The sequence below is a fragment of the Musca vetustissima genome, unplaced genomic scaffold (genome assembly GCF_032173495.1).
Source record: "Musca vetustissima isolate MV318-11 ecotype Yass unplaced genomic scaffold, APGP_CSIRO_Mvet_v1 utg2188, whole genome shotgun sequence".
NCBI lineage: Eukaryota > Metazoa > Arthropoda > Insecta > Diptera > Muscidae > Musca > Musca vetustissima.
The window spans coordinates 184,037-210,227 of record NW_026879922.1 but is presented as its reverse complement, the minus strand read 5'-3'; the positions used below and the strand labels follow the sequence as shown (position 1 = coordinate 210,227).

General features: G+C 35.4%; 3 protein-coding genes and 1 pseudogene across 3 annotated transcripts in view; 3 read left to right on the top strand and 1 right to left on the bottom strand.

The window, feature by feature from the left end:
- LOC133325139 (uncharacterized) overlaps positions 1 to 26,191 on the top strand; it is an 84,774-nt gene that overhangs the window by 44,387 nt on the left and 14,196 nt on the right. Inside the window, exons 3-4 of the mRNA XM_061533963.1 lie at positions 24,909 to 25,062; positions 25,149 to 25,276. Of these exons, the coding sequence (XP_061389947.1) occupies positions 24,909 to 25,062; positions 25,149 to 25,276 (282 nt within the window). The remainder of the gene's footprint in view (positions 1 to 24,908; positions 25,063 to 25,148; positions 25,277 to 26,191) is intronic.
- LOC133325134 (farnesol dehydrogenase-like) lies at positions 55 to 608 on the top strand (annotated as a pseudogene).
- LOC133325133 (farnesol dehydrogenase-like) lies at positions 2,335 to 3,152 on the bottom strand. The gene is made up of 2 exons (XM_061533958.1): positions 2,583 to 3,152; positions 2,335 to 2,511 (listed from the first exon to the last, which is right to left on the bottom strand). Exons 1-2 carry the CDS (start codon positions 3,150 to 3,152, stop codon positions 2,335 to 2,337), a joined length of 747 nt encoding a protein of 248 aa, XP_061389942.1.
- Positions 6,345 to 7,162, top strand: LOC133325140 (farnesol dehydrogenase-like). The gene is made up of 2 exons (XM_061533964.1): positions 6,345 to 6,920; positions 6,989 to 7,162. Exons 1-2 carry the CDS (start codon positions 6,345 to 6,347, stop codon positions 7,160 to 7,162), a joined length of 750 nt encoding a protein of 249 aa, XP_061389948.1.

Sequence of the window (26,191 nt, the reverse complement as noted above, 5' to 3'; positions counted from 1 at the left end):
AAACACAATCATTACTTCAGTCGTAAACCTTAGTTATTCGGAATCACAACGAACATGGAACGTTGGCAAAATAAAATCGCTGTGGTGACAGGAGTCAGTGCTGGTATAGGGGCAGCCACCTGTAAGGCTCTCGTTGAAAAGGGTATGATTGTTGTGGGCCTCGCCAGACGCCTTGAGAAAATGGAAAATCAAACAAGGCCCCTGATCGACAGTGAATATCAATTGAATTTCTACACACACAAATGTGGAAAGTGTAAAAACGGCCTTTGCTTGGATTGTGGAGAAATTCGGTGATATTGACGTTCTGATCAACAATGCCGGTGTCTATCAAATGACATCTATTGTTGATCCCAATAATAATCACTGTTGTGATTGTTAATAGTGTGGCAGGTCATATTGTTCCGACTTTTGTAAATGGTTATAATTTGAATATTTATCCACCCACTAAGCATGCTGTCACCGCTATGACTGAGGTGCTAAGGCAGGAATTTTTAGCACAAGGAACTAAAATAAAAGTAACTGTAAGTTTTGAAAAGCTATTTTACTGTTCTACGAGAATTAGGTCGAATTATTTTTAGAGTATTAATCAGAACCTAAAAAGGACTTAAAACACTTTCAAAATAAACGACTCATATGAAATTCCACTATAGAAAATATTGATATTGACAGATATCGGTAATATGAATGTATTATTGATAATATTTTCAATATTGAATACTGTTATCGATAAAATAAAAATAACACATTCTAAAAAAATGTTGTTATCGATTACATTCTACTGAAAATATTGTTATCGATAAAATACAAAACATTTATATCGATGAAAAAATTAAAAATGTTCTATAAAAAAATTTTATCGGTAAGACTTTTGCTCGTATGCGATCCATTTCTCATCTCCAGTCAGTCATCTTCCGTTTAGCTAAGGCTTCGCAGATGGAAATTCGTGTGCCACCCAAACATCGAGCTTATTTTTGAATCGAGTTTTGTGTAAATGATTTAAAAGAGTTTTATGGTCGATTTTTAGCTCCTGGGCGATGTTACGACTGCTGACATTCCGGTCAAATTTGATCATTTATCTGATTTTATTGACATTTGCGACGACCGGGCTAATGAATTTCATTTACGGGGTCTTCGAAAAAACAAAATTTGTACAGGAAGAATTACTTTATTCAAAATTAAGATGGAATGCCAAATTCGGTGGGAATAGCCTGTGAAATTCCGATTATACAGACGTTCTTTATATGTGTATTATATTAAAATATGAAACTGTATAGAACATATTTTACACATACACAGCCACATGGACCCTCATCACTTGACAAATAACTGGCACTTGGGTCAAAAATTCGTCAGAAATCTTCAAAATACCAAAAATAGGTCGTGATCTTTATATGAGGGCTATGGTAAGGCATGGTCTTGTATCGATAAATGTCATCGAAGATATATTTTCGATCTTCATTAAACTGAAATGTCAAATTATAGCTGCTATGGAAGGAAATTGATGCTGAAACTTTAAAATATTTATCAAAGCTTGGACTTGTATCGGACTGGTATCTTCGAAGATTTTTTTCGCTCAAGACAAGACAAAAAATATATAAATCTGGTTCAAAAAATTGGCGATCTAGATCTGTCTTCGACTACTACTGACGCGTTTGGCATAATGAAATCACTTCATAATCTGCAATTTAAACGATTTTTTAGTGTTCGTAAATATAAGTGTTCGGGTAAAAAAATTATATAACGACGGTAAAGTTGAACAAGGACTCGAGATAGGAGGAAGATATCTTTCACAAAAATATTCCTCATTTGATTAGACTGAAGAAATGTCATCTCAAAAATATCCTGTAGTAGCCTCAAAAATTGATATATAGGGTTTTCTTCATGAACTTCAGAGTTACCTTAAAAAATGCAAATCGGAGGTATGGGCCTCTAAAGTTCTGCAGGGCAAATATATAAATATTTCCTCATGCTTTTAAAATTCACTAAGGGTCACTGTGGGTATCAATTTAAAGCGTTTGAAATTTTTATTACAGAACTGTTATTTTCTTATCCACGAAGTTTATATTTCCTGAAATATTGGACTCTAAAATTCCGCGAGTACCCCTTTAACATTATCTAAAGCAATAAGGATTTCAATTAAGAGCGTCTGAAGTGTCTGTTGCTAAAATGTAATTATCTATACTAATAAAAATGTAAAGAGATTGACTGACTGACTGGCTTAACGATTCATCAACGTCTCCTAAGAAATTTTCCACCCTTCAAATTCTTGTTGCACCGTGATATCATTAAAATTATTTTATTTAAAAATATTCTTGGAATTCGTAATTAACAAAATTAAATCTTCTCTCCAAGTGGCTTAACTATCATTTCATGGACTTGAACATGCGACGGAGTCTGTATGCAGTAGACAATTGCACTGGCAATATCTTCCGGGGCCAGCAAAGGCATATCAGCTGGATATTCATAATTTTGACCAAAAAGTTTTGTCTTCACTTCACCGGGACTGATGCTCTAAAGAAAAAAAAAAAACAAAAAATTGGAATTAAATATCAATAATGTTTAGAAATTATCCGCCTACTTACCGAAACTTTTATTTTCGAATTATGCGTTTGCAATTCCTGACGCAAAACCTCCGTCATTGCCGTAATGGCATATTTAGTAGATGGGTAAATATTCAAACCCGATGAGTCTGCCAATGTATGTCCCACAATACTATTAATATTAATAATATGACCATCGAATTTACGTTCCGTCATATTACGATATGCTTCCCGGGTACACCAAACAACACCCAAAATATTTGTATTCACCGTGGAACGTATTGCTTCCGAATTGTCGGGTGAAATTAAATAGGTATTATAGACCAACATACCAGCATTATTTATTAGAACATCGATGCCACCAAATTTTTCAATTATCCATGAAAAAGTTGCCTTGACGCTGTCCTCATTGCTAACATCACATTTATAGGCATGGAAATTCTTTTGATGACGCTCTTCAAGTAGTGGTCTTATTTGGGTTGTAATTTTATCGAGTCGTCTGGCTAGGCCCACAACAATCATACCTTGCTCGACAAGGGCCTTACATGTGGCTACACCAATACCTGAACTGGCTCCAGTTACAACTGCGACTTTGTTTATCCAACGATCCATGGTAGTCGAAGTTTTTTATTTCGTTTTTGGTAATTATTTTCCCTTTTGTTTTTGGTTTAAAAGTGAATTGCTTCCATTGGTTTTAGTGGGGGGTTTATATACTGCAATTAGGGCTGCATCGAATGGGTTCTTCTTTGTCTTATTAATTAAATCAAAATTGTTAGAAATATGAGGGTTATTTACATGACTATTTTTTATAGCTATCATTTTGTTGGGTATTTTTGATTGGTTGAAATAAATTAATACGCTTTATTTTTTGTAAACATTTAAACAGTATAATCAAATCATTTTAAAATATTTTATGAATAATACTGTGACACAAAATCGAGAGAAAGAATGCCCTAGGTGATTGTAATAATAATAATATAGAAGGAATAATATTCCATACGTCATGTTTTTGAATTATGGCGTGATTCATTTTTTTTTTGCTGGTAACTCTAAAGCGCATGAAGAAAACGCTTTACATCTCTGTTTGAGGCAAATGCAAAGTTTTTTCTGTGATGACATATCTTCAGTCAAATCGAATGAGAAATATTTTCGTAACACATGTCGTCCTTCTATGTCGAGGGTTTGTATCTATTATTTTCGTGAATTGTAAAGTAAATACCACAAGACGACAATTTTCAATCTTCATAGGGCTTACAAATATAATAGAACTGTGTATAATTTACGACTTCGAAAGGTAAACAGCGCCATTGCTCTAGCACCGGATCCAGTTAATTCGAAGTATAGAAGGATATGTTTTATAAACAAATATTCCTTATTCGATTTGAATGGAGACATGTCATTATCTCAAAAACAACCTGGTTTAACAAACCAGAGGAAAGGAAACTCAACCTCGTAAGGAATTTCCCCCTCCATTTTCGATATTTTGAAGGTTTTCCAAACAAAGTTAGTATAATTCGATTGTACTGATTCTTAGGTCCCTTGATTACGACGATATACTTTCTTTCTTGTGAAAATTCGCATTTTCGGAGATATGGAGTTCTGCAAAGCCCATATCTCCATATTTTCACATGCTTTTTATACCCTTCACCACACTGTGGTACATGGTATTTTGTCTTTGTGCATACGTTTGTAACAGACAAAAGGAAACGAGATAGACACTTGGTTCCCTTTGAGAATATGCATAGAATCACTTTCTAAGTCGATTTATGCATGTCCGTCCTTCCGTCCGTCTGTCTCTTTGTCTGTATGTACATGTAAAATTGTAAACAAACTACTGGTCGCATTTATGATTCGAATTGGATGAAACTTGGCACAACTCATTTATTTGGCCCAAGGACGAACCCTATTAATATTGGGAAAAGTCGGTTCAGATTTAGATATAGCTCCCATATATATTTTTGTCCGATTTAAGGTAAATGATGCACCAAGGATTGTGAAAATCGACTACTAGAGTTTTTTTTTTGCAAATAGAGAGCAGGACTTCTATGAGAGAGGCATTATGAAGTTACCTTTAAAATGGCAACAAATCATACAACAAAACGGTGCATATTTGGTCCAAATCGGACATTCCGAAGCATGTTAAATAAAGTCCTATAGTTCATATAAAAATAATGAATTTCTTTTTCCCCAACCAAATATAATATTTAGACATTTTTAAATAATTCTCAACATTGTGCCATGTATATGGAATTCGGTGCTCCTAGTGAGAAAAAATGTTTTGTCAGAAAATAGTTGAATATAGGTTCCGCTGATTTATCCTCATATTAAGTGGTCGAACGATTTAAGCTATTTTGTATACATGGACCGAATTTAGCGCTGTTTTTATTTATTTATTTATATAGGAAATAGTATTAATATTACACCCATACTGCCTAAGTAAGCAATGTCTGTAGAGTTTCTCACGGTGTAGCTGTTTTCTTATCAGATTCTGTTAGTCTTGTTTAATTGTTAATCTATTAACAGTTCCCAAAATGTATATTATTTATTGCTGGACGCGTGCTACTCACTTTTTTGTTTACATTAAAAATGCTAATCATGACAGGTAGTGGCGCTCGCTCGTAAGGTTCGTTATTGTTATCTCTATTTGGTGTGTGCATAGCAGTGACTTGCTTTTTATTTTAATAAGTGGTTGACAAGTATTATTGTTACGCAGTTATGATATGGATATACACTGTACAAAAAATATCGTTGTCATTTTCATAAGAAAACATATAAAAGACGTCGGCAGGGCCAAACCTTTTATACACTCCATTTAAAATACCAAAAATTGGTCGGAACTTTTATTTGGGAGCATAAGTCATGATAAATGATTGATCTATCAAAGCCATTAGATACCATCTGTCACGCTAATTTGTTCGAGGACATCGAACGAACTACCCTCCCGCCATGTTTGAAACGTTGAATGTGTGGATTGAGAAATAAGAAGTCAAAGACCCTTATAGGAAATCCACGTCCACCCATCGTGGCGGCAGGTCTAAAATTTAATGACATCTTCTATACATTGAACAACTCTTACACAGACATAACAGAATTTTCCAAGGAAGGAAATGGACAGCCAAACAGTTTACAACATCGAATATGCGGCTACCTCTGAATGTACAGGTCGATAAGATCATGAGCAGGGACAAAGTTCTCAAATCACTAGACAGCACACCTGGGTAGTTGACAAAGCAACTTTATCGTGGCATTTTTGTCATCGGCTGATAACCCAATTCAATTTTCCGTAAATCCTACATATTTCGAACAAAAATAGACGCTATTTTCAGATATATTATAATTAATTCTTATTTAAAGTCCTTAAATATGTTCTCGCTAATCTTTTGAGACCTGATTAACCCATATTGACCCACAATCATCTGGGGGCATATAAATACGGCCTCCCACTAGCATAAATATGAATTTTCTTATGTGCACTTGACAGAAATCGCAGTGATTTGCGTCTATTGACCACTTAAAACATGTTAACCGATATCGTTTAACCAAACGATAAACGGTCGAGATAATTTCCTAGCCTGATAAGAAACGGAACGGAATCGATTACCACAGCATGACGTAGAGGTGAAATAAGAAATTCAACATTTTAAACGATAAGATATGATTTGAAATTTAATCGACATGTTCTACGGTCAATGCTAAGGCAATTCAATAGAGACATAGAACAGTTCCTAAGCCAAAAGGCAAACGACTGGTCATACCACAAAATTAAACTATCCGAAAAGAAGAGAGAGAAAAAACACCGACAAAATGGATCGTTGGCAAAATAAAGTTGCTGTGGTTACGGGAGCCAGTTCGGGTATTGGTGCTGCGATTTGTAAAACCCTTGTTGAAAATGGTATGATTGTAGTGGGACTGGCACGCCGTTTGGTGAAAATCAATACCAACGTAAAAAATGCTTTACCCGTGGATAAGCAACCAAATTTCCATGCTTTCAAATGTGATGTGAGCGATGAGCAGAATGTCAAAGAGACCTTTGCATGGATTGAAGATAAATTCGGTGGTGTCGATGTCCTCATCAATAACGCCGGGGTAATGAAAAATATACCTCTTTTGGCTAAACACAATTCCGATGACATTAAGGCCACCCTCAATACCAATGTCTTGGGTGTTGTTTGGTGTACACGTGAAGCTTTTCGTTCGATGCGTCAACGTAACGATGGCATGGGACATGTTTTCATCATCAACAGTACGGCTGGTCATAGCGTACCCACTTTTCCGGGTATTAATTTTAATATTTATCCATCGTCGAAACATGCTGTCACGGCCATGACTGAAGTGTTGCGTCAGGAGTTCCGAAATGAAAAGACAAAAATTAAAATAACTGTAAGTTGTGGAAGGATAATGAAATAATTTCTTTGAAATAAATTGAAAATGATATTTTGTTTTCGTAGAGCCTTAGTCCTGGTGGTGTTCAAACAGAAATTTTAAATGTGGGTGAAGTGCCACAAGGAATTCCCATTCTCCAACCTGCAGATGTTGCCGATGCAGTACTGTTTTGTTTGAAAACTCCTCCACATGTCCAAATTCATGAATTGACCATTAAACCAGTTGGCGAATTGATGTGAAATGTATATGTCTACAGAATTTAGTGGTGTAAATAAACAAGAAGAACATTTTTTTAATGATATAATGAAGTTTTATGCATATGTGTTGAATAGTTTTCAAGAAGATTTATTTTACCAAATTCAAATGATAAACCTGTGAGCGGAGCAGTATAGTCGGACGGGGCCGACTATAACATTGTGTTGTTCTATATTCTGGTCAATATTTCACGATATTTTCACCCTCATGACCGACTAGAGGTCAACAAATATTATTAATATTCGGTACAGCCCTTCTAATTACTTGTCCAGCTTCCCTTCACCGTGGGTTGTGATGTTCGGCTTTCAATTGTGGCCTATAGATCAACTGAAAGAAACACAAAAATTAAGTTTTCGGTCCACTTCATCCCAATATTATTATCTGATCATCACCGAAAATTATAGGCGTTGTCCTTGACTATACCTGGATACTCATGGACAATTTCAAAGCGATTAGCGCCATATTTTAATCCTCTAGTGTGGAAATGGGTTACTAAATAATAAATGAATACATAAGCACCTGCAAATATATAAGTGTATCTCCCACATCCGAGTACATACGACAATATAATTGGTATCAAGTTCAAGGTCAATCATTCCTCTTGGATACACTGTCAACTTCTCGGGTCCATGTCCTTCAGGGGTAAATATATAGGCCATCGAATACAAATTTTGTAATTTTTCACACTAATGTCAGTGCCCATATGGCCCGCAAAATATTGACCGATCTTTATCAAAACAGGTATGCTTATTCTTTGGCCCGATTCCCTTATACACGTAAAAATTCACGATGTTTCGCGGCGTTACAACATTTTGGGGCTGCACAAAGCTATAATACCCTGACAACATAGTTGTGTAGGATATAAGGAATGTAAAAAATCCTGTAAACCTGTTAAAATCAAATTGGTCTATACAAGAATTTTTCATAGAAAATTGTAATTGTTCGAAAAAAGCCTCTGAGTCTAAGATCTTCTGACTTCGCTGCCATTTATGTGCGATGTTTACTCTGAAAAGACATAATCTAGATATATTGGTAGCGTATTTAAGAGAAGTTGGCCGGAATTGGGCCATTTGACACAAGAACAAGTTAATACGATGTTATGTTCGGCCTAATGGGGTCTCCTAGGAGAAAACTCATGTTACGATAGGACATTGCATATACCAAAAACGATGAGAAAAATATATTATATGTTGAAAAACGAGTCAAAAATCCCCAAACTGTCTACTATTGGGGGTACCGTTATATGTGGTTACCCGTATACTTGGTAAGTGATATATAATATCAAAATACCAAATTACAGCTAATTCGCTTGAAAAAGGTGTCCAAATGCCTCTATATACCGAATATTGGGAGGCATCGTTATATGGGGGCTACACCAAGACGTAGACCGATATATCCCATTTGCAATACCAAACATCCTAGGAGTACCAGCAATTGATGATTTCAACAGAGAAACAGACAATTGTGTTCGCTGTGCAACATTTTGTCTCAATCGAACAAATATTGGCAGTATGGTGCTCCATTTTCATAAAATGGAACCCAACTATATATGTGAGATGTATCTAAACCTGACCGATTCCAACAACATTTAGCAAACATCAATTTGGACCTAATTCAGTTGTTCCAAATTTTGTCTCAATCGGACAAATATTGGCAGTATGGTGCTCCATTTACATAAAATCGGACGAAACTATATATGGGAGCTATATCTAAATCTGATCCGATTCCAACAAAACTTCGCATACATCAATCAGTTCGCTGTGCAAAATTTTGTCTCAATTGGACAAATATTGGCAGTATGGTTTTCCATTTTCATAGAATCGGACGAAACTATATATGGGTGCTATATGTAAATCTGAACCGATTTTCTCCAATTCTCCAATGGGGTTTGTCCTTGGGTCAAATGAGTGATCTGTGTCAAATTTCATCCAAATCGGATCATAAATGCGACCTGTACTTTTTTCACATAAATCGACCCAGAAAGTGATTCTATGTATATTCTTAGAAGGAACCATGGGTTTATCTCGATTCGTTTTGCGTGTTACAAACATATGCACAATGCAGGGACGTACGCAGGGGGGGGGGGGCGGCCCGAAATGAATTTTTTTCACAGTAAATTTATGTTTGCAACAGAGAATTTTTTCATTTTGTACTACCGGCCCCCCCGATATGAAATCCTGCGTACGTTGCTGGCACAATGACATAATACCCTGTACCATAGTGTGGTGAAGGTTATAAAAAGTTATAGGTCGTTTTTCACTTTGCAATTTTAATTGCTTGCCACCAGTGCTTTGAATATAAGTAAAAATTCTTATAACTAAAGCCATGATTTTTTTTATTCAAAAAATTTATTTTCCTACTTCGTTCTACTTTACCACTATTTACGCTCATTTGTCCTATCTCTTTCTCTCTCTATCTCTCTCTTTTAATAACCATCATTCGTCGTTGTACTGCTACCGACCTCTGAATTGGTATGCTCTAGAATTCTCATCTGCCTTTTCCAAATTATTTTGATGCAAATGCAAAATATAATACATCAAACAAGTGTGACAAACAAGTGAACAAGTGTGTTGATCAACAAGCCGTATGTTTAAATTGTTATAGTCAATAGTGCCATCGAAGTTTTAGGTTTTTCTCTCTATTGAAATCACGATAGAGATCGCAATATTGCAACTGTTCCTAGAATATTTGCTATCACGCCATTATTCGGAATTTTTAAGCTTTTGGAAACGTTTTTTAATCCAATCACTGGGTAGAAAATATTTCGGCGAAAAATTATCAATATTGATTCACTTTTTAGGGTAGCACCCATGCAACGTCACATCCAAAATTTTCGTATTTTCGGAAGTTCGACATGTGACTGTTATTTTATATTTGTGGTGGAAAATTCGTTATTTTTTATGTAAAGGATTTAAAACAGTTATGATCCATTTTTAGATCCTGGGCGATGTTACGACTTATAACATGCCGGTCAACTTCTATAATGTCTCCGATTTTATCGACATTTTCGATGGCCGGGCTACCTGTTCGAGGTGCATTTTTAAGATCAAAAATTTCTGAACGGAATTTACGAAACCAAAATTGCATTTTCGCCATTGCAAAAGAAAACCTTAAAATGTACCGAAATTTCTACTTTTTCACCTCCATTTTTAACACTCTGTAACTCACAACTGAATGCATCAAACAAAAAACAGCCAAATATTTTTATACCCTTCACCACACTGTGGTACAGGGTATTATGTCTTTGTGCATATGTTTGTAACAGGCAAAAATAATCGAGATAGACCCATGGTTCCTTTTGAGAATATGCATAGAATCACTTTCTGAGTCGATTTATGCATGTCCGTCTGTCCGTCCGTCCGTCCGTCCGTCCGTCCATGTATTTTTGTTAACAAAGTACAGGTCGCATTTATGATCCGATTTGGATGAAATTTGGCACAGGTCACTTAATTGGCCCAAGGACGAACCCTATTGAAATTGGAAAAAATCGGTCCACGTTTAGGCATAGCTCCCATATAAGGGTACCCCAAAATTTTCGGTATTTTGAGGTTCTTGAGCGCGTTTTTTAACTGAATTCGCTGAAATTTAGTACTTCGAGTTCTTATTGGGTAGCAAATCTCTCTACCAGAAATTATAAATAAAGGTCCATTTTTTCGGATAGCCCCCATATAAGATTACCCCCAATTTTCGGTATTTTGGGGGTTTTGATCGCATTTTCCGACCGAATTCGCTGAAATTTGGTACTTTGTGTTCTTATTGGGTAGCACATCTCCCTACCAAAAATTATAAATAACGGTCCATTTTTTCGCATAGCCCCCATATAAGGGTACCCCCAAAATTTCGGTATTTTGAGGTTCTTGAGCGCGTTTTTTAACTGAATTCCCTGAAATTTTGTACATTGAGTTCTTATTGGGTAGCAAATCTCCCAACCAAAAATTATAAATAAAGGTCCATTTTTTCGGATAGCCCCCATATAAGATTACCCCCAATTTTCGGTATTTTGGGGGTTTTGATCGCATTTTTCGACCGAATTCACTGAAATTTGGTACTTTGTGTTCTTATTGGGTAGCAAATCTCCCTACCAAACATTATAAATAAAGGTCCATTTTTTCGGAAAGCCCCCATATAAGGGCACCCCCAATTTACGGTATTTTCGGGTTTTTGGGCTCGTTTTATAACTGAATTCGCTGAAATTTTGTACATTGGGTTCTTATTGGGTTCCAAATTACTCCACTAAAAATTATAAATATAGGTCCAGTTTTTCTGGTAGTACCCATATAACGGTACCCCAAAATTTTTGGTATTTTGGGGGTTCTGATCGGATTTTTCGACCAAATTGACTGTAATTTAGTACGTCGAGTTCTTATTAGGTAGCACATCTCTCCACTATAAATTATAAATATTGGTCCATTTTTTCTGGTAGCCCCCAGGTTTTGAGGTTATTGAACCAAATTTTTTTTTCTGGTACAGGGTATTATGTTTTTGTGCATATGTTTGTAACATGCAAAAATAATCGAGATAGACCCATGGCTCCTTTTGAGAATATGCATAGAATCACTTTTTGAGTCGATTTAAGCACGAAATTTGGCACCGCGTAGCAAATTAGGTCTAGAATGATGTGTGTAAAGTTGCCTGAAAATCGGTTCAGATTTATATATAGCTCCCACATATACTTTCGTCAGATTTAATGTAAATGGTGCACCACAGTCCCTATATATCTTTCGATTTGCACGAAATTTGGCACAGCGTAACAAATTAGGTCTAGAATGATGTGTGTTAAGTTTCCTGAAATCGGTTCAGATTTAGATATAGCTTCTATATCTGACCAAATGAAGAATTTAGTATCGGTTGCAGAATGACGTGTTTATGGTTCCAATTTCATTTTACTGGTCCTTTAAAAATGCGACTTCTGTTAGGATTTATCTGTTGAATATACTCAAAGTGGTGAAGGGTATCATATAGTCGGCCCCGTCCGACTTTACTACTTTCCTTACTGGTTTTTACTGCGAAAATGTCACCCTTCCAATGAGCATAAATGTGAAATTGTTTGATCGATACTTCCAAAGAAATCTATTAGTAGAGCCATCTGCCGACAATATAATGGTTTTCTTTTTCTCCAAACTAATATTTCCCCTACCAAAAATTATGAATATTGGTCGAAGTTTCCAAAAATTATGTTACGCTCGATTCTTCCGGACTCTTCCGGGTGTGTTTTGGCCATTTTTTTCCAACCGAATAGATTTTTTATTTTGATGGGATATCAAATCTTCCTTTCTAAAATTATCAATATCGGTATAACTCCAATATAACGGTACCGACTCATTTTTATTTTGCCAATGTGGCCGTAATTTGGTATAAAAAAAAGACAAAAACATAGTCCCCAACACGAGGAGGGGTTGTACAAAAAAAAAACGTTTAATATCAAGGACAAATAACGCATTCGCATCACTTTGTAGCCTTCCAAAAAAATAAAATGTGAACAAAAAATCACAGAACTCATTCTTTGTTCAGTGAAATAGAATGGGAACAATTATACGCTGTATTGTTTCCCTCTCAGTATGTAGCATTGGCTTTTTTGCTTATATTGTTGCTCTTAGCATTCTATTGTAGCGTTAAACTAGCTTTTAAGGATTTTTGTTTCAGTTTCATGGTTACATGTTTCAAATGCCATTTTCACATTGATAGTTTTATTTGTAACGAAATCCTATATAAAAAATCTGTTGTGAATTTTTTAAAAAGGTATATTTCTACACTGAAAAAATACATCGATACAAAAATCAAAATCAGAGGGTAGGGAATTTAGGGAAATTAATAAAATGGATTATACTCGAGGATGAAATAAGTATATAATTTATTCCGCTGGCTGAAATTTATATAAAGATTAAAAATCTCAAAACTCATGGTACAATTATAAAAGGTAACAGCAAATCCCAGCTGATTTGATTCCAAAATACTAGTGTCAATATGAATTTGACAAATTATGTTTTTAAAAATCACCCAACAGGAAAATTGGGAACGCATACAATTTAAAATTGTTCTTTATTAAATGTGCTCCCGTATTCAATTTACTCAATCTGCCTGCTGGGAAAGTTTCAGAAAGCAAATGTTTCTTCAAGGAATAACTCGCTAATCCCAGCATTTTCATATGTGTTACACATATATATGGCAATGGCTCAATTATAGGAAAGATGTGGAAGCGATAGAAATATAAATTTGAAAGATTTTCATTCATGTTTTTCAATTTTTATTTTGAGGATTCGAAAATATTTTATTTTCAAAATAAAAATAATTTGATGATAATTTGTTTGTTTGTTTACATTTTTCTGTCAAATAAGTTGACACTAGTAGAATTTTTTGTGGTTGTTGTATAAAAACACTTGCTGTTACCTTCTATTATTATACCATGCTCAAAACTCAACATTCTTAACACTCGGAATTTTATTTTTTATAAAAATTTAAATTTAATTTAAATATAAATTAAAAATAATCTCCCCAAGTGTATTTTCATTTACACCATGCAATGAATGTAAAAAATGTTTTAAAACACAAGTATTCAAAGACATTGCTAGCATAAAGAACAATGCTTATCCTTTCCCCTCATCTTTGGAAATACTATGTATCCTGAGCTCCATTGTCTCTCATTCCTACACACATGCATATAAACACAAGTATCTATGCACGTCCCGTCTCGGTAAGAGGACTTAAGAGAGAAGCCGTTCAACATTCTTTCAACATTTCATATGGAAATAAATCATGTGTTGCAGCTGCAAATAGTTTTTTCGTTGTCGTTGTTGTTGTTGCTCTTTTTTATATCTTCTACCCCAAAAAAATAGAAAAAAAACGAAGCACAACAGTTTGTTTGCTGCTGCTTAGAAATGATGGCTTTTTCACGTTTGCACATTGTCGTTGTTGCTGTTGTGGCTGCTGCTGCTGCCAACAATGAATGCGCTTTTTGCCTTACAAAAGAAAGACATTAAAAATCTCAGTAGTTTAGCTAAACTAAACTTGAAATCAGTTCAAGTTTAAAACAGTTAAAGCGTTTTTTTTGCCGTCTTCTGTCGTTTGTTTCAACTATTCCGTTTTTCGTCGTTTTGTTTGGGGTTTTGTTACAAGTTTTACTTGCTCCAGCATGGAGCGATTAAAGTCACCGCATAAAATAGACAAAAAGCTACAACAAAACGAAACAAGAAAATCCAGTAGAAATAGTAAAAGTTTTAAATTGCGGTTTTTCATTATTATTTTGCAAATTTGTAATATTGTGGACAGCAAAAATAAAACATAAATATAACCATAAATAGTTTTAAGTGAAATTTGTTATACAAAAAATAAAGCAAACCATATTTGCAAAAAAAAAAAAAAATGTGCACATTTTTGTAATTAAAATTCATGAATTTGAAAAAATGTTAAATGTTCTCTGTCTGACATTTTGGACTGTAAACAATCATTTATACCTTGGAATTTAACATTTAAATTCTTGGTTAATGTACAACCAAATTTCGATAATTCTAACCACCGAAATAAGTTGACATATGGGGGCTTCCGTAATAACTTATAATTATACCCTACACAACTATAATGTCAGGGTATTGTAGCTTTGTGCAGCCCCAAAAATTTGTAACGCCGCGAAATATTGGTCCTAGACCCACCTTTAAGTATACCGATCGTCATATCTCTACTAGATGAGTCGATCTAGATTTGTGTGTCCGTCCGTCCGTTTGTCCATTATAATTTGTAAACACGATACAGGATACAGTTATGGATCAATGAAGAGTCGATCTAGATATGTGTGTCCGTCCGTCCGTTTGTCCATTATAATTTGTAAACACGATACAGGATACAGTTATGGATCAATCTTCACGAAATTTTGCATGTAGGATGGGTTCTGGCCAATGAAGACCACTATTGTTATTAGTAAAGATCGGGTTCTTTTTAGGGGATGAAATGGACCAAATACTTAATTTTTGTTCGTTTTTCTGGTCGCTCCAGAGGCCGCAATTATGGCCCGAAATTTTACATGGAGAAAGGGATCGTGCTAAAGAATAAGCATGCCTGTTTTGATAAAGATTGGTCAATATTTAGCGTGTCAAATGGACGCTGACTTTTGTGTGAAAAATGACAAAATTTCTCTTCTATATCGTATATATTTACCCCTGAAGCACATAGACCAGAGATGATATTATTGATATTATATCCAAGAGGAGTGGTTGACCTTTAAATTAATATATATTATTATATATATTATTTAGTAACCCATTATCACTCTAGAGAGCTGAACTATAGCGCAGATCGCTTTGAAATGTTCCATGAGGTTCCAATTATGGTCAAGGACAACGCCTATAATTTTCGGTGATGATCAGATAATAATTTTGGAATGAAGTGGGCCGAAAACTTAATTTTTTGTGTTATTTTCGAGTCAAAATGGACACAAATGAAAGCCGAACATCACAACACAACCCATGGTGAAGGGTTTCTGGACAATATATGTACTGAATACTCGTAATATTCGGAAAATATGTCAGTCTGAGGAAGAGGTGCTGTTTACGTCTAATCGGGCAAAAGGGTGCAAATATCACAAAATATTGCAAAGGCTCGTTATAAACATCCGCAGAACATTTGAGTTCCGTGGTATTTGTGTAGGGTATCGTATGATCGGCCCCGTCCGACTATACTGCTCCGCTCACTGGTTGTTTTTAAACATTTCCTTTTATAACACTACATACCAATTTTCTATATTTTGGGGACAAAAATTATCATTTTTGGCCCAAGTTTGATATCCGCCACTATTTTATGTTTTGGGAGGTTTGGGCACATTTGTCTACCGAATTAGCTCTAATTTGATTTTTCAGGTTCTCATGGGGTGTCGAATCTACCTACCAGAACTTATCAATATCTGTTTAAATTTTGGTATAGGTCCCATATAACGCTACCCACCCATATAAAGAAAATATAGAAAATATTTTGAAGGTTTTATCCGCATTTTGCTACGAAAGGCCTGTAATAATGATAGATATATACTGAAAATGATCAATATAGATTCAAGTTTTGATCTCTATAGCCCCACATAAGGATAGCGCCCCTCTGAAAGAAATTTCTCATCGAAGTGGCTATAAATGACAGATGTCAGATTCCTGGCAAAGAAAACAATCTTTGTAGAATTTGCATACCCTTCACCACAATGTCGTACAGGGTATTATGTCATTGTGCATATGTTTGTAACAGGCAAAAGGAATCGAGATAGACCCATGGTTCCTTTTGAGAATATGCATAGAATCACTTTCTGAGTCGATTTATGCATGTCCGTCTGTCCGTCCGTCTATGTATTTGTGTGAACAAAGTACACATCGCATTTATGATCTGATTTTGATGAAATTTGGTACATATCATCACTTATTTGGCCCAAGGACGAACCCTATTAAAATTGGAAAAAAAGTCGGTTCAGATTTAGATATAGCTCCCATATATAGTTTCGTCCGATTTTATGTAAATCGTGCACAAAACTTCCAATATTGGTCCGATTTAGACAAAATTTTGCAAGATTTTTGGATTAGGCCCAGATTGATGTATGCGAAGTTTTGTTGAAATCGGTTCAGATTTTGTATAGCTCCCATATATAGTTTCATCCGATTTTATCTAAGTGGAGGACCATACTGTCAATATTGGTCTGATTGACACAAAATTTTGCACAGCGTACTATATTAGGTGCAAATTTATGTATGCGAAGTTTTGTTGAAATCGGTTCAGATATAGATATAGCTCCCATATATAGTTCCATCGGTTAATATTTAGGAGATGATATGGGTCAAATATTTTATTTTTGTCTGTTTTTTTTCTGAATGCTTTAGAGGATAAAATTATGACCCGAACACAACGAAATTTTATACAGAGAAAGGGATCTGACCATGGAATAGCCGATCGGTCAATATTTGGCGGGTCAAAAACGCCCGCACTATATAATTCTAGCATCTTCCGTTTCATCTGGGTGCTAATCATATTTATAGTATATTTCTCTAATCTTTACAGCATAAATCCTCCGGAGTCCATTTTGAAAAATTCAAAAAATCACTTCATCAATAAATGCAAAGCAATTTATGAAAATTGAATCAATATCTTAGTCACTCCGTATTTCCTCTAATAAAAATTCCTTTTGTCTTCGATAATGTAATAGCATCCATGCGAAACGCATCTAGTCTAAAGGCTTTTTTTCTCAGATGCAACGAAGAAGGAGGTGGAGGAGGATGTTGTGATTGCAGCAACTACTTTTACTTTAAGCGACCGACCGACAGACCAACAAACTACCACTTTGATCTTGGACTTACGCAAAACAAAAATGGGATGCGATAAAGCCGTGAGATGAATGTGACAAATCAACTAAGAGAGTGAGCGAGAAGGAGGTGGGTGGTTGGAGAGGGTGGTGAAATGCTACGACAGCCTGTCACTAACGGTTGGTCATAACCACTTTTATTTGCAGCATAAGCAAATTGCAAATCACATAGCTGGATGGCTAGAAACAGAGAAAAAACGAACAAAACAACGACGACACATAAAAAAAGGAAAGCAAAAAAACCGTTGGAAAGGAAAATCACATCAAATGCACTCGCTCGCCCCTGACTGGCTGAGTCGGAATCCATGTGGGGCCATTTGGGATGTGATTGTCGTTGGCCATCGAAGATAACCAGAATTTCCTGTCAACACTTTGTTCAAGTTGGATGTTTAGTTTTTTTCTCTCTCTCTCCTTCTTTATGTCTCTTTTTTATTAAATTTTATTTATAGTTTTTTTGGAATTTATTTTTTTTCTATTCACATGGAATGGAATTTTGAAATTTCCATAAAATAACGCCAAAGGCCAAAAAAGTCCAATAACTGAATAATCGAAGTGAAAGAACCAGAAAAGAGGGGATGTGAAAAAGAGAGGTGTGTGTGTGTGTGTGGAAATACAAAACATCTGGTCTGTGGTTAAAGGTTGCGGCTGCTGTTGGCTAATCCGGAAGTTAATGGTCGGATTGTCGCTATTGTTGGAACTGGTGTTGTTCTTGTTATTGGTGTTGTTGTTGTTATAGTATAGCATTAGAAAGGATAGAAGAACTCAATTATCATGAAATCGTTTGGTCATTTGGTTCGGGTCAAATTGCTGCTTTGTTATGCTCTCTGTGTGGTGCTGTGAACAAATGTACATATGTATATACATACATTTGTATATTTCCATATATATTATTCAACAAATTGTTTGATGCTATTATCGATTCTGTTGTTGCCATACCACACCAACCGGATGAGGTTAAATTAGTTTGGAGATTTATACAATTATTAGGTTTTTGTTTGGTTTTTTTGCTATTCTCTTTCTGTGTTTTTAAATTTAGGTCACAATAATGGTTTGGTTGGTTTATTTTTTAGCAGATAAGTATGTGTTTATTTGGCATATGCTAAAATCTAGTTTATGAATGTGGTTGCAGTTTTATTTTTTTTATATTGTCAGCAACATATTGTTTTAATTTATTGTGAGTTTTTTAATACAATTTTTTGTGACATTTTGTGAATTTAAAAAATGCAATGAAAATGCATTAAATGTCTGAAAGCAATGGGCCGGGCCATCCAGCTGTATTTATGCATGCTGGATGATCTGGCCCACACATGCTAAGTCGAAACTTCGACTTATATGAAAAAATTTTTGAAAAATGATTCTCACCATCTTAGAAACTGCAATCGATGTATGACAACCTCCCACAACCTGAAAAGCCAAATTACATTCAAATTCTGTCTTGAAATGCAGCTAAATCCTTCAAAGCACCTGCAATGGACGTTACATTTATTTGGGGGCTGTGTCAAAACATCGATCACCCTCGTAGAACCCAAAATCCCTAACTACAACCACTTCGATTTAAAAGTGTGACCTTTATACTCGTAGTACCCGAGTTATCAAATTATACCCACCTCAGCTTGAGAATGCAGAAAAAAAACTCTCAAAACACCAGCAATGGAGTGGGATTATTATTAATAGACTATGACAAAACTAGGATTTGTTTTTATCATTTTCTGCACCTGATTTATGCCAGGCTCCAAAATCATATTACAATTCTTCGATGGGAAAATTCATCTAAAACCTTCAAAACGTGGATCAATATTTAAAAATTTTTATAAGAAGATCTGAGTTTCAGAATATCAAATTAAAGCCAATTCGGTTAAAAACTTGTCCAAAGTCCCAAAAATACGGAATATTGGGACCTACCCTCAAAACATGGAAAATGTTTAATAAGAAAATTTTCTAGCCAATGGGAATCCAGAATGGCAAGCGGAACGGCATATCAGTTTTCATCGAAACTTTATGCATCGTAATATGTTTACCTTACCTAGATTATGTCCGAAGATGGGACCAGTCGGTTCCCTCCTTCTCCAAAAAATGGTCAAAATTTGGCTGAAAATTAATTTTATTATATCACGCGAACGAACTATCTGATTTTAACTAAACTTTGCACAACCTAATATTATAACGATGGTTGCTCACTCCTTCTAGTGCCTGTCTCATAAAAGTTCAATATTTTGAAAACATACACATTTGTATGAAACGAACAATCGTTCTGCATCCTTTTTTATCGACACTTTGAACATCGTAATATGTATACCTAACATAAATCAAGTTCCAAGGTGGGATCCGTGGGTCCTCAGTTTTTGATATTTGTCCCTCAAAATAGTCAAAATATGGCTGAAAATTAATTTTATATTATTAGGCGAAGGGACTATCAGATTTGAACTGCACACAACCTAATATTATAACCATGACTGTATATTGTTGAATGATGGGACCCACCGGTCTACTCCTTCTGGTACCTTCCCACAGTGTGATTGTTTTTTTTTAATTTATTAATCCAATATCTAGGGTATTGAATATCCGATTTATTCTAAACCTGGCGAAATGTTGTACTTTTACTAAACCTATATCAAGCCCGAAGATCAGAACCATTATTCCACTCTCCTTGTTACATCCCAATCAAATTAATAGAACATGTGGGCAATTCCGCAAATCATAGGCTGATGGTATATATCTGTCGGCAACACCGACGGGCACTTTTTACCTGTTAAATATACATTCTTGATCATAACCGTCCCTATTTTGAAATCATGGTACCTATGTGATGGATTCGTATACAGACATTAGAAGCTTTCAGTCGACAGAGGATATTCCGAATGTTATTTAGAGAATGACCTTCTCTCTCATATCGAGAGTAATCTAAAAAACATCAATAGACAAACTAACATTGTGAAGTGCTTAATATAGGCACAATACCATAAGGATCCGTACACCAATATACGACCAAGAGAAGGCCGTAATTAGAAAGAGGATAGTCTGCAAATCCTTTACAGAAAGAAGACATCTTAAACCCGTATATCGGCAGAAGTCTGAAAGCCATCTTAAGACAAAGTACATGATGTGAACCATCCATGTACGAAAGGTGAAGTCATCTCCAGACAGAAGACCTCCTAGAGCCTCATATAAACAAAACACATTGGAAACCTTCGGCAGCATATTAGTCTATAGGTGATCTTAAGGTTTTCTGTGCCCATAACAGCTTTTACAGACAGAGGATCTTCAAAAGACAAACCTCTAAAGCCGTTTTATAGACAAAACACTTTGAAAACCTTCAAAAGTCATATGATGCCAGCATAAGAGCTTCAGACTGAAGGGCTATTGAAGTCTTATATAAACATAACACATGGGCATCCATCGGGTGGGATGTCTGTCTATTGGATATCTTCATAGGAGTTTCAGGAGGTTTTCTGTCTGAATATGATTTTCCCTTATACAGAAGACCTGCCGAAGCGTTTATGTCTTTTTATATTTACATGAATCCTATAGATAGACTTGCCTCCTGAGGTTATTTGTGAACAGAAGACCTCCTGAAGGTTATTTGCAGACAGAAACGATTCTGAGTCTCTTCTACAGAAATAAGCTCCTCTATGTTTATTTTGTGAATAGAATATCATCATAAGATAATCTATAAACCGAATATCTTTTGAAGGTGTTATAAAAACAAGTGGCATTCTGAGGGCCTCATGGTCTTCTGAGGATCGAGGATCTCCTAAAGACGATGGAAGTTTTCTAAAGTCATCTCCAGATAGAAGATCTCCTTTAAGCCTTATATAGACAAAATACAAAACCCTACAAAGACATAGGAGGCCAGCACAGGAGTTTCAGAAGTTCTTCTGTCTAAGGGAAAGATATCTCCAGACAGAAGGCTTCCTAAGAAAGCCTCATATAGACAAAACATTTGGGAACCCATATGGAGTCATGTATGTCTATTATAGACATGCAAAGACATTTCGAAAGGTCTTCTGTCCGTATTCGAATTTTAAAATACTTTTATAGACCGATTTACATTCTCAATGATTCAAAAAGAAGGTAATGTTTTTCTTTCTTATTACAACAATTCGAAAAAACAAAGTGTTATAAATATCTGTTGAAATTTTCATAATTTTTGTAAAAAAATCTCACTTTTTCATTAACTGCAAATTTTTCATGTTCGGCGTTTAGTCAAACATCACACTTGTATTATTTTATATTCATCTCAAACATGTTAATTTTTTAAAATCATATTCCAAAAAAAAATTCCTCCTTTCTCATAAGCTTTACAATGCGTTTGCATATATGCGAATAATTCTCTTTGCAAATATTTATTAAATACATCAGCAGCAGTAAGCGAAATATACATTCACTTCTTGTTCTTTTCTGATTTTTGTGAAGCCAATTTAAAAAATCTCAGAAGAAGAAGTGAAAAACAAACAAAATACCACCTATATAACAAGTGGTTGTTATATGTGTATGGTATTTGTTTAACAATTTTAACAAAGTTTTATTAAAGTGTTCCCTTTTCATTCTATTCACACACAAAATGTTTGATAAAATGCAAAAGAAGATATGTGATATTAAAATTTGGTTATTTCCGAGGGCATGAGGTCATAGTTGATAATATCTGTCCGGCATATGGTAATGTTACCCTATTCTTCTTAAACTGCCCAAGCAAACCTTGTAGGTCCATGATTTGATATGGAATCCAAAATATATCCTGTTCCTTTCTCAGGATTAGCCATATTCTCATTATCTCGAAGCTGTTTCAATTTGGAATATTAAGTTCAGAGGAAAATTTTCTGAATCTACCGTCCCATTTTCGTTGTATTGAATATTCTAGCCACACTTTCCATTGGGGTATGTAGATGTTAGTTCGGTATGATCTCCTCAACGAAATTTTCCATTGTTCAGGTTCTTACATAGGGTACATAAGGGTGCCGCCCTATTTTCAGTATTTTGGAGATCTTAGCCGTAGTTTCTAACTCAAGTGGCTGGATGTTGGCATTTCGGGTTTTCGTACTACAAATGGCTTTCTAGCAGATGTCTGGCCCAAGTCCCATATTCTTTTGTGGATGTAATTTTGTATATCCGGTTCTCCGTGCGTATACTAGTTTTTCTAACAAAAAAAAAATCATGTAATTTTTTATGTTATTGGAAATTTATGCGGACATTCCTTTATGAAAATAGTTCAGAAGTAAGGGTGCTAATCGATTGCCGTGCCACTCCGTCACGGCATTTTTGGCTGCCATAGACTTCACAACCAAGGCAACAAAAATTAGATTCATGGAAAATTAATGGTGTCTAGTGACTGATTAGATTTTTTGAAAGAATGGAAAACAAAATAACGACGAAGCTGTTAAAGTCCTGTCATCTTTAGAATACCTGTAAAAAGTCTCATATACAGGGTTGCCCATATTCGACGGACCCATGTTTTTTTCTAATCAAAGAAAAAAATAAAAATTTGCCGGTTGGCAATGTTAATCATTTAATTTGTTCCAAGTAGATTTGTTTACATCAATTTTTGAATATGATATCTCTCAAATGGCCGCCTCTGGCTTTGATGACGTACATTTCGGCCGGAATAGTGGATATTTCTTGACGAATGTTGTCGTTGAACTCTTCTACGGACCTTGGCTTGTTAACGTAAACCTTTGACTTCAAATATCCCCACAAGAAAAAGCCAGGCGGCGTCAAATCGGGCGAACGCGGTGGCCAGTCCAAATCACCACTTTTCGACATCAAACGGCCCGGAAACAAATTCTTCAGAAAATCGATTGTTATGCGAATTGTGTGCGGTGGAGCGCCGTCTTGTTGAAACCAGAACTGCCTCATATGCTTTCGACGAATAATTGGCATCACAAAATTGGTCATCATGTCGCGATAACACTCCTGATTGATGGTAACAGCATGGCCATTTTCATTTTGGAAGAAAAACGGCCCAATGACCGTTTTCGCCGCACCAAACTGTGACTTTTTCGTCATGAAGAGGCACTTCTTGAATCTCCTGAGGATTTTCTGTGGCGAAAAAATGGCAATTATGCTTATTAACGGTCCCATTCAATGTGAAATGGGCTTCATCGGACATGATAATTTTGTTCCAAAATTGCTCGTCATCTTCGGTCATTTCGATGACTCTTTGGGCCCATTCTAATCGAAGAGGCTTGTCCGCAGGCAACATTCTTTGCGTCAATTGAATTTTGTACGGGAACAAATGCAAATCAATGCGAATAATCCGTTGTAAAGTGGACCGAGCCATACCCAACTGCTGAGAACGGCGTTTCTGGATGTTCTTGGGGACCTCTCAACACTGGCTCGTACGGCAGCGATATTCTCGGCCGATCGCCTTGGTCGACTTTTATATGGCCTCTTCGTATTAGAAAGAGCCTTACCAGTCGAAAATTTTTCGTATAAACGCTTAATGGTGTTCTTAGAAGGCGCACTTCTCACATTTTCTAATGTTTTAAAAGCACGTTGAGTTTTCACAATTGACTACTTCTGTTGAATGTAAGTTTCAACTATTTCAGAGCGCTCGCGTGGCGTGTATTGGTTCATGGTAAAAATCTGCTTGGACTGACGCTCCAAACGCGGTATGTCATTAAGCGATGTGACATATCTGCCAAAAGTTATGGCGTTGCCAGATGGGTCCGTCGAATATGGGCAACCCTGTACAGTGTAGTTAAGAAATGGTTAAAAAAATATTTCAAATCGACTTTAATTTAATTTTAATGGAATGAACATCGATTTTTGACCATAGAGCGCCTACAAAAGACCTGAAAAGGGACTAAGAAATCATTATAAGGTCTTCCATCTATCTATAAAATCTGAGAAAATACCTGCTGAGAATCTATAAAATGGTAAGAAGTGCTTCCCGGCAGTAGTAAGAACTATACTGGCTTCAAAATCGATGACCGAACCAAGGTGAATTTAATTTTTTTCTTGAAATGGGTTTTTGAAATATTTTTTAGTCTCTTTTGCATTTTACACACACTTACAAAAGTGTTATTTCCCTTTTTGCAAACTGAAAAATTCTTATAACGAATTCATATTCATATATTGTGAGCACCGCCATGGGTACCTTCCTTTCTATTCGTTCTCCCCATTGCCAAGGAAACATTTTCATTCTAATTAAAATTCCACTGCAATAATGAATGTTTAAATATTTTGCCTGAGAAAATATGAATACACTTTACAATTTGTTACGTTACGTTTCGTTGTTTCAATTCTGTTCATCTTGTTCTGTGGAAATGCTACAGCCTTTTCCAAACAAATTTTTCTCTGATTTTCCATTGTCTTCTAACTTCACACATAACTAAATACATATGTTGTTGCACATGTTTGTATTCTTTTGTTAATAATTTGTATGTATGTATTTTTCGTTCATCTCTTTACAGTTTAGTTTAGTCTTAGCTGGTAATGAATTGTGGCCCATGGAGAGGCCGGAAGGTATGCCAAACATAGTCTCATTAGAAGTGATGTGCGGTAAGGATCACATGGATGTTCATTTAACATTTTCACATCCATTTGAGGGTATTGTTAGTTCAAAGGGTAAGTAGAGCTTGTCTGCAGTTTCTTTAAAACAACTTTATTGTATTTATCTTCTTCTTCTTCTATTTGTACGAACGTGTTTATAGGTCAACACAGTGATCCACGTTGCGTTTATGTACCTCCATCGACGGGTAAAACATTCTTCTCATTTAGGATATCGTATTCGAGATGTGGTACAAAACCAGATTTAAATGGACAATTTTATGAAAATACGGTAAGTTGAAAGAAAATTTTGCAGAGATTTATTTCTGTATGTAGTGAAAAAAAAACAGTAGTGGTCAATAAAATAGCAACACAGAAATGGAACAGATTATCAGCAATATATTAACTAGGTGAAAAGTTATTATTATTTGATCAGGCCGAACTTTTTATACCCTTCGTTACGAGCCTAACATGAGGCGGGGCGTATTTATGGAAGTTATATAAAAAATGGATCGGTACAAAAAATCGTCTGTAATAATGTCAAATTACTACTGGTACTGCGAAATGCCAAATTACAGCTGCTACTGAATATAGCTTCGTACAGATATAATAGGAGCTGTATCAATATAGGAAGCCACAGCGAAAATGTCCTACAAAGATCTTTTCCACCCTTCAGGAATCAGCAATGCCAAATTGCAGTCACATCGCTGAAGAAATGCGGCTAATTCAGCTATAGAGGCCTCTGTCAAAATATGTACCTACATCGAAAATGTTCGGCAAGGATGTTTTTCAACCTCCAATAATTCGGAATGTCACAATAACGAAAATTATCCTTACCTATACAGTCCAAATTAAAAAAAAAAAGTTTTTTTATCCTCCAAAAACTTGGAACTCCAAATAATGAGACCGCGACCTTTATATAGGCGCTGTGTAAATATATGAACCAGTGTCGACAATTTATCCTATTTGAAAATTAGGTTCGGACATTCTAAATATCGAAAATTAGAAGGGAACTTTAAATGGGGTAGCTATACCAAAACATAAAACGATATCCCCCTATTCAAACTTTCAAACCTCTACATTAAATATTTCGATTTATATCCAGAATTTATCTGATCTACCTTATGGTGGAGGGTATAAAAAGCCCTATAGAGGATCTAAATTGTATGGAAGACTGGAAAAAATATAGTTTTAGATTATTTATAGA

Bases quoted from the DNA above. Each gene is read 5' to 3' on its own strand.
- LOC133325140 (XM_061533964.1), top strand. From the start codon at position 6,345: ATGGATCGTTGGCAAAATAAAGTTGCTGTGGTTACGGGAGCCAGTTCG. The intron at 6,921-6,988 runs GTAAGTTGTGGA...TTGTTTTCGTAG, and splicing joins AGACAAAAATTAAAATAACT to AGCCTTAGTCCTGGTGGTGT.
- LOC133325133 (XM_061533958.1), bottom strand. From the start codon at position 3,152: ATGGATCGTTGGATAAACAAAGTCGCAGTTGTAACTGGAGCCAGTTCA. The intron at 2,512-2,582 runs GTAAGTAGGCGG...TTTTTTCTTTAG, and splicing joins ATTCGAAAATAAAAGTTTCG to AGCATCAGTCCCGGTGAAGT.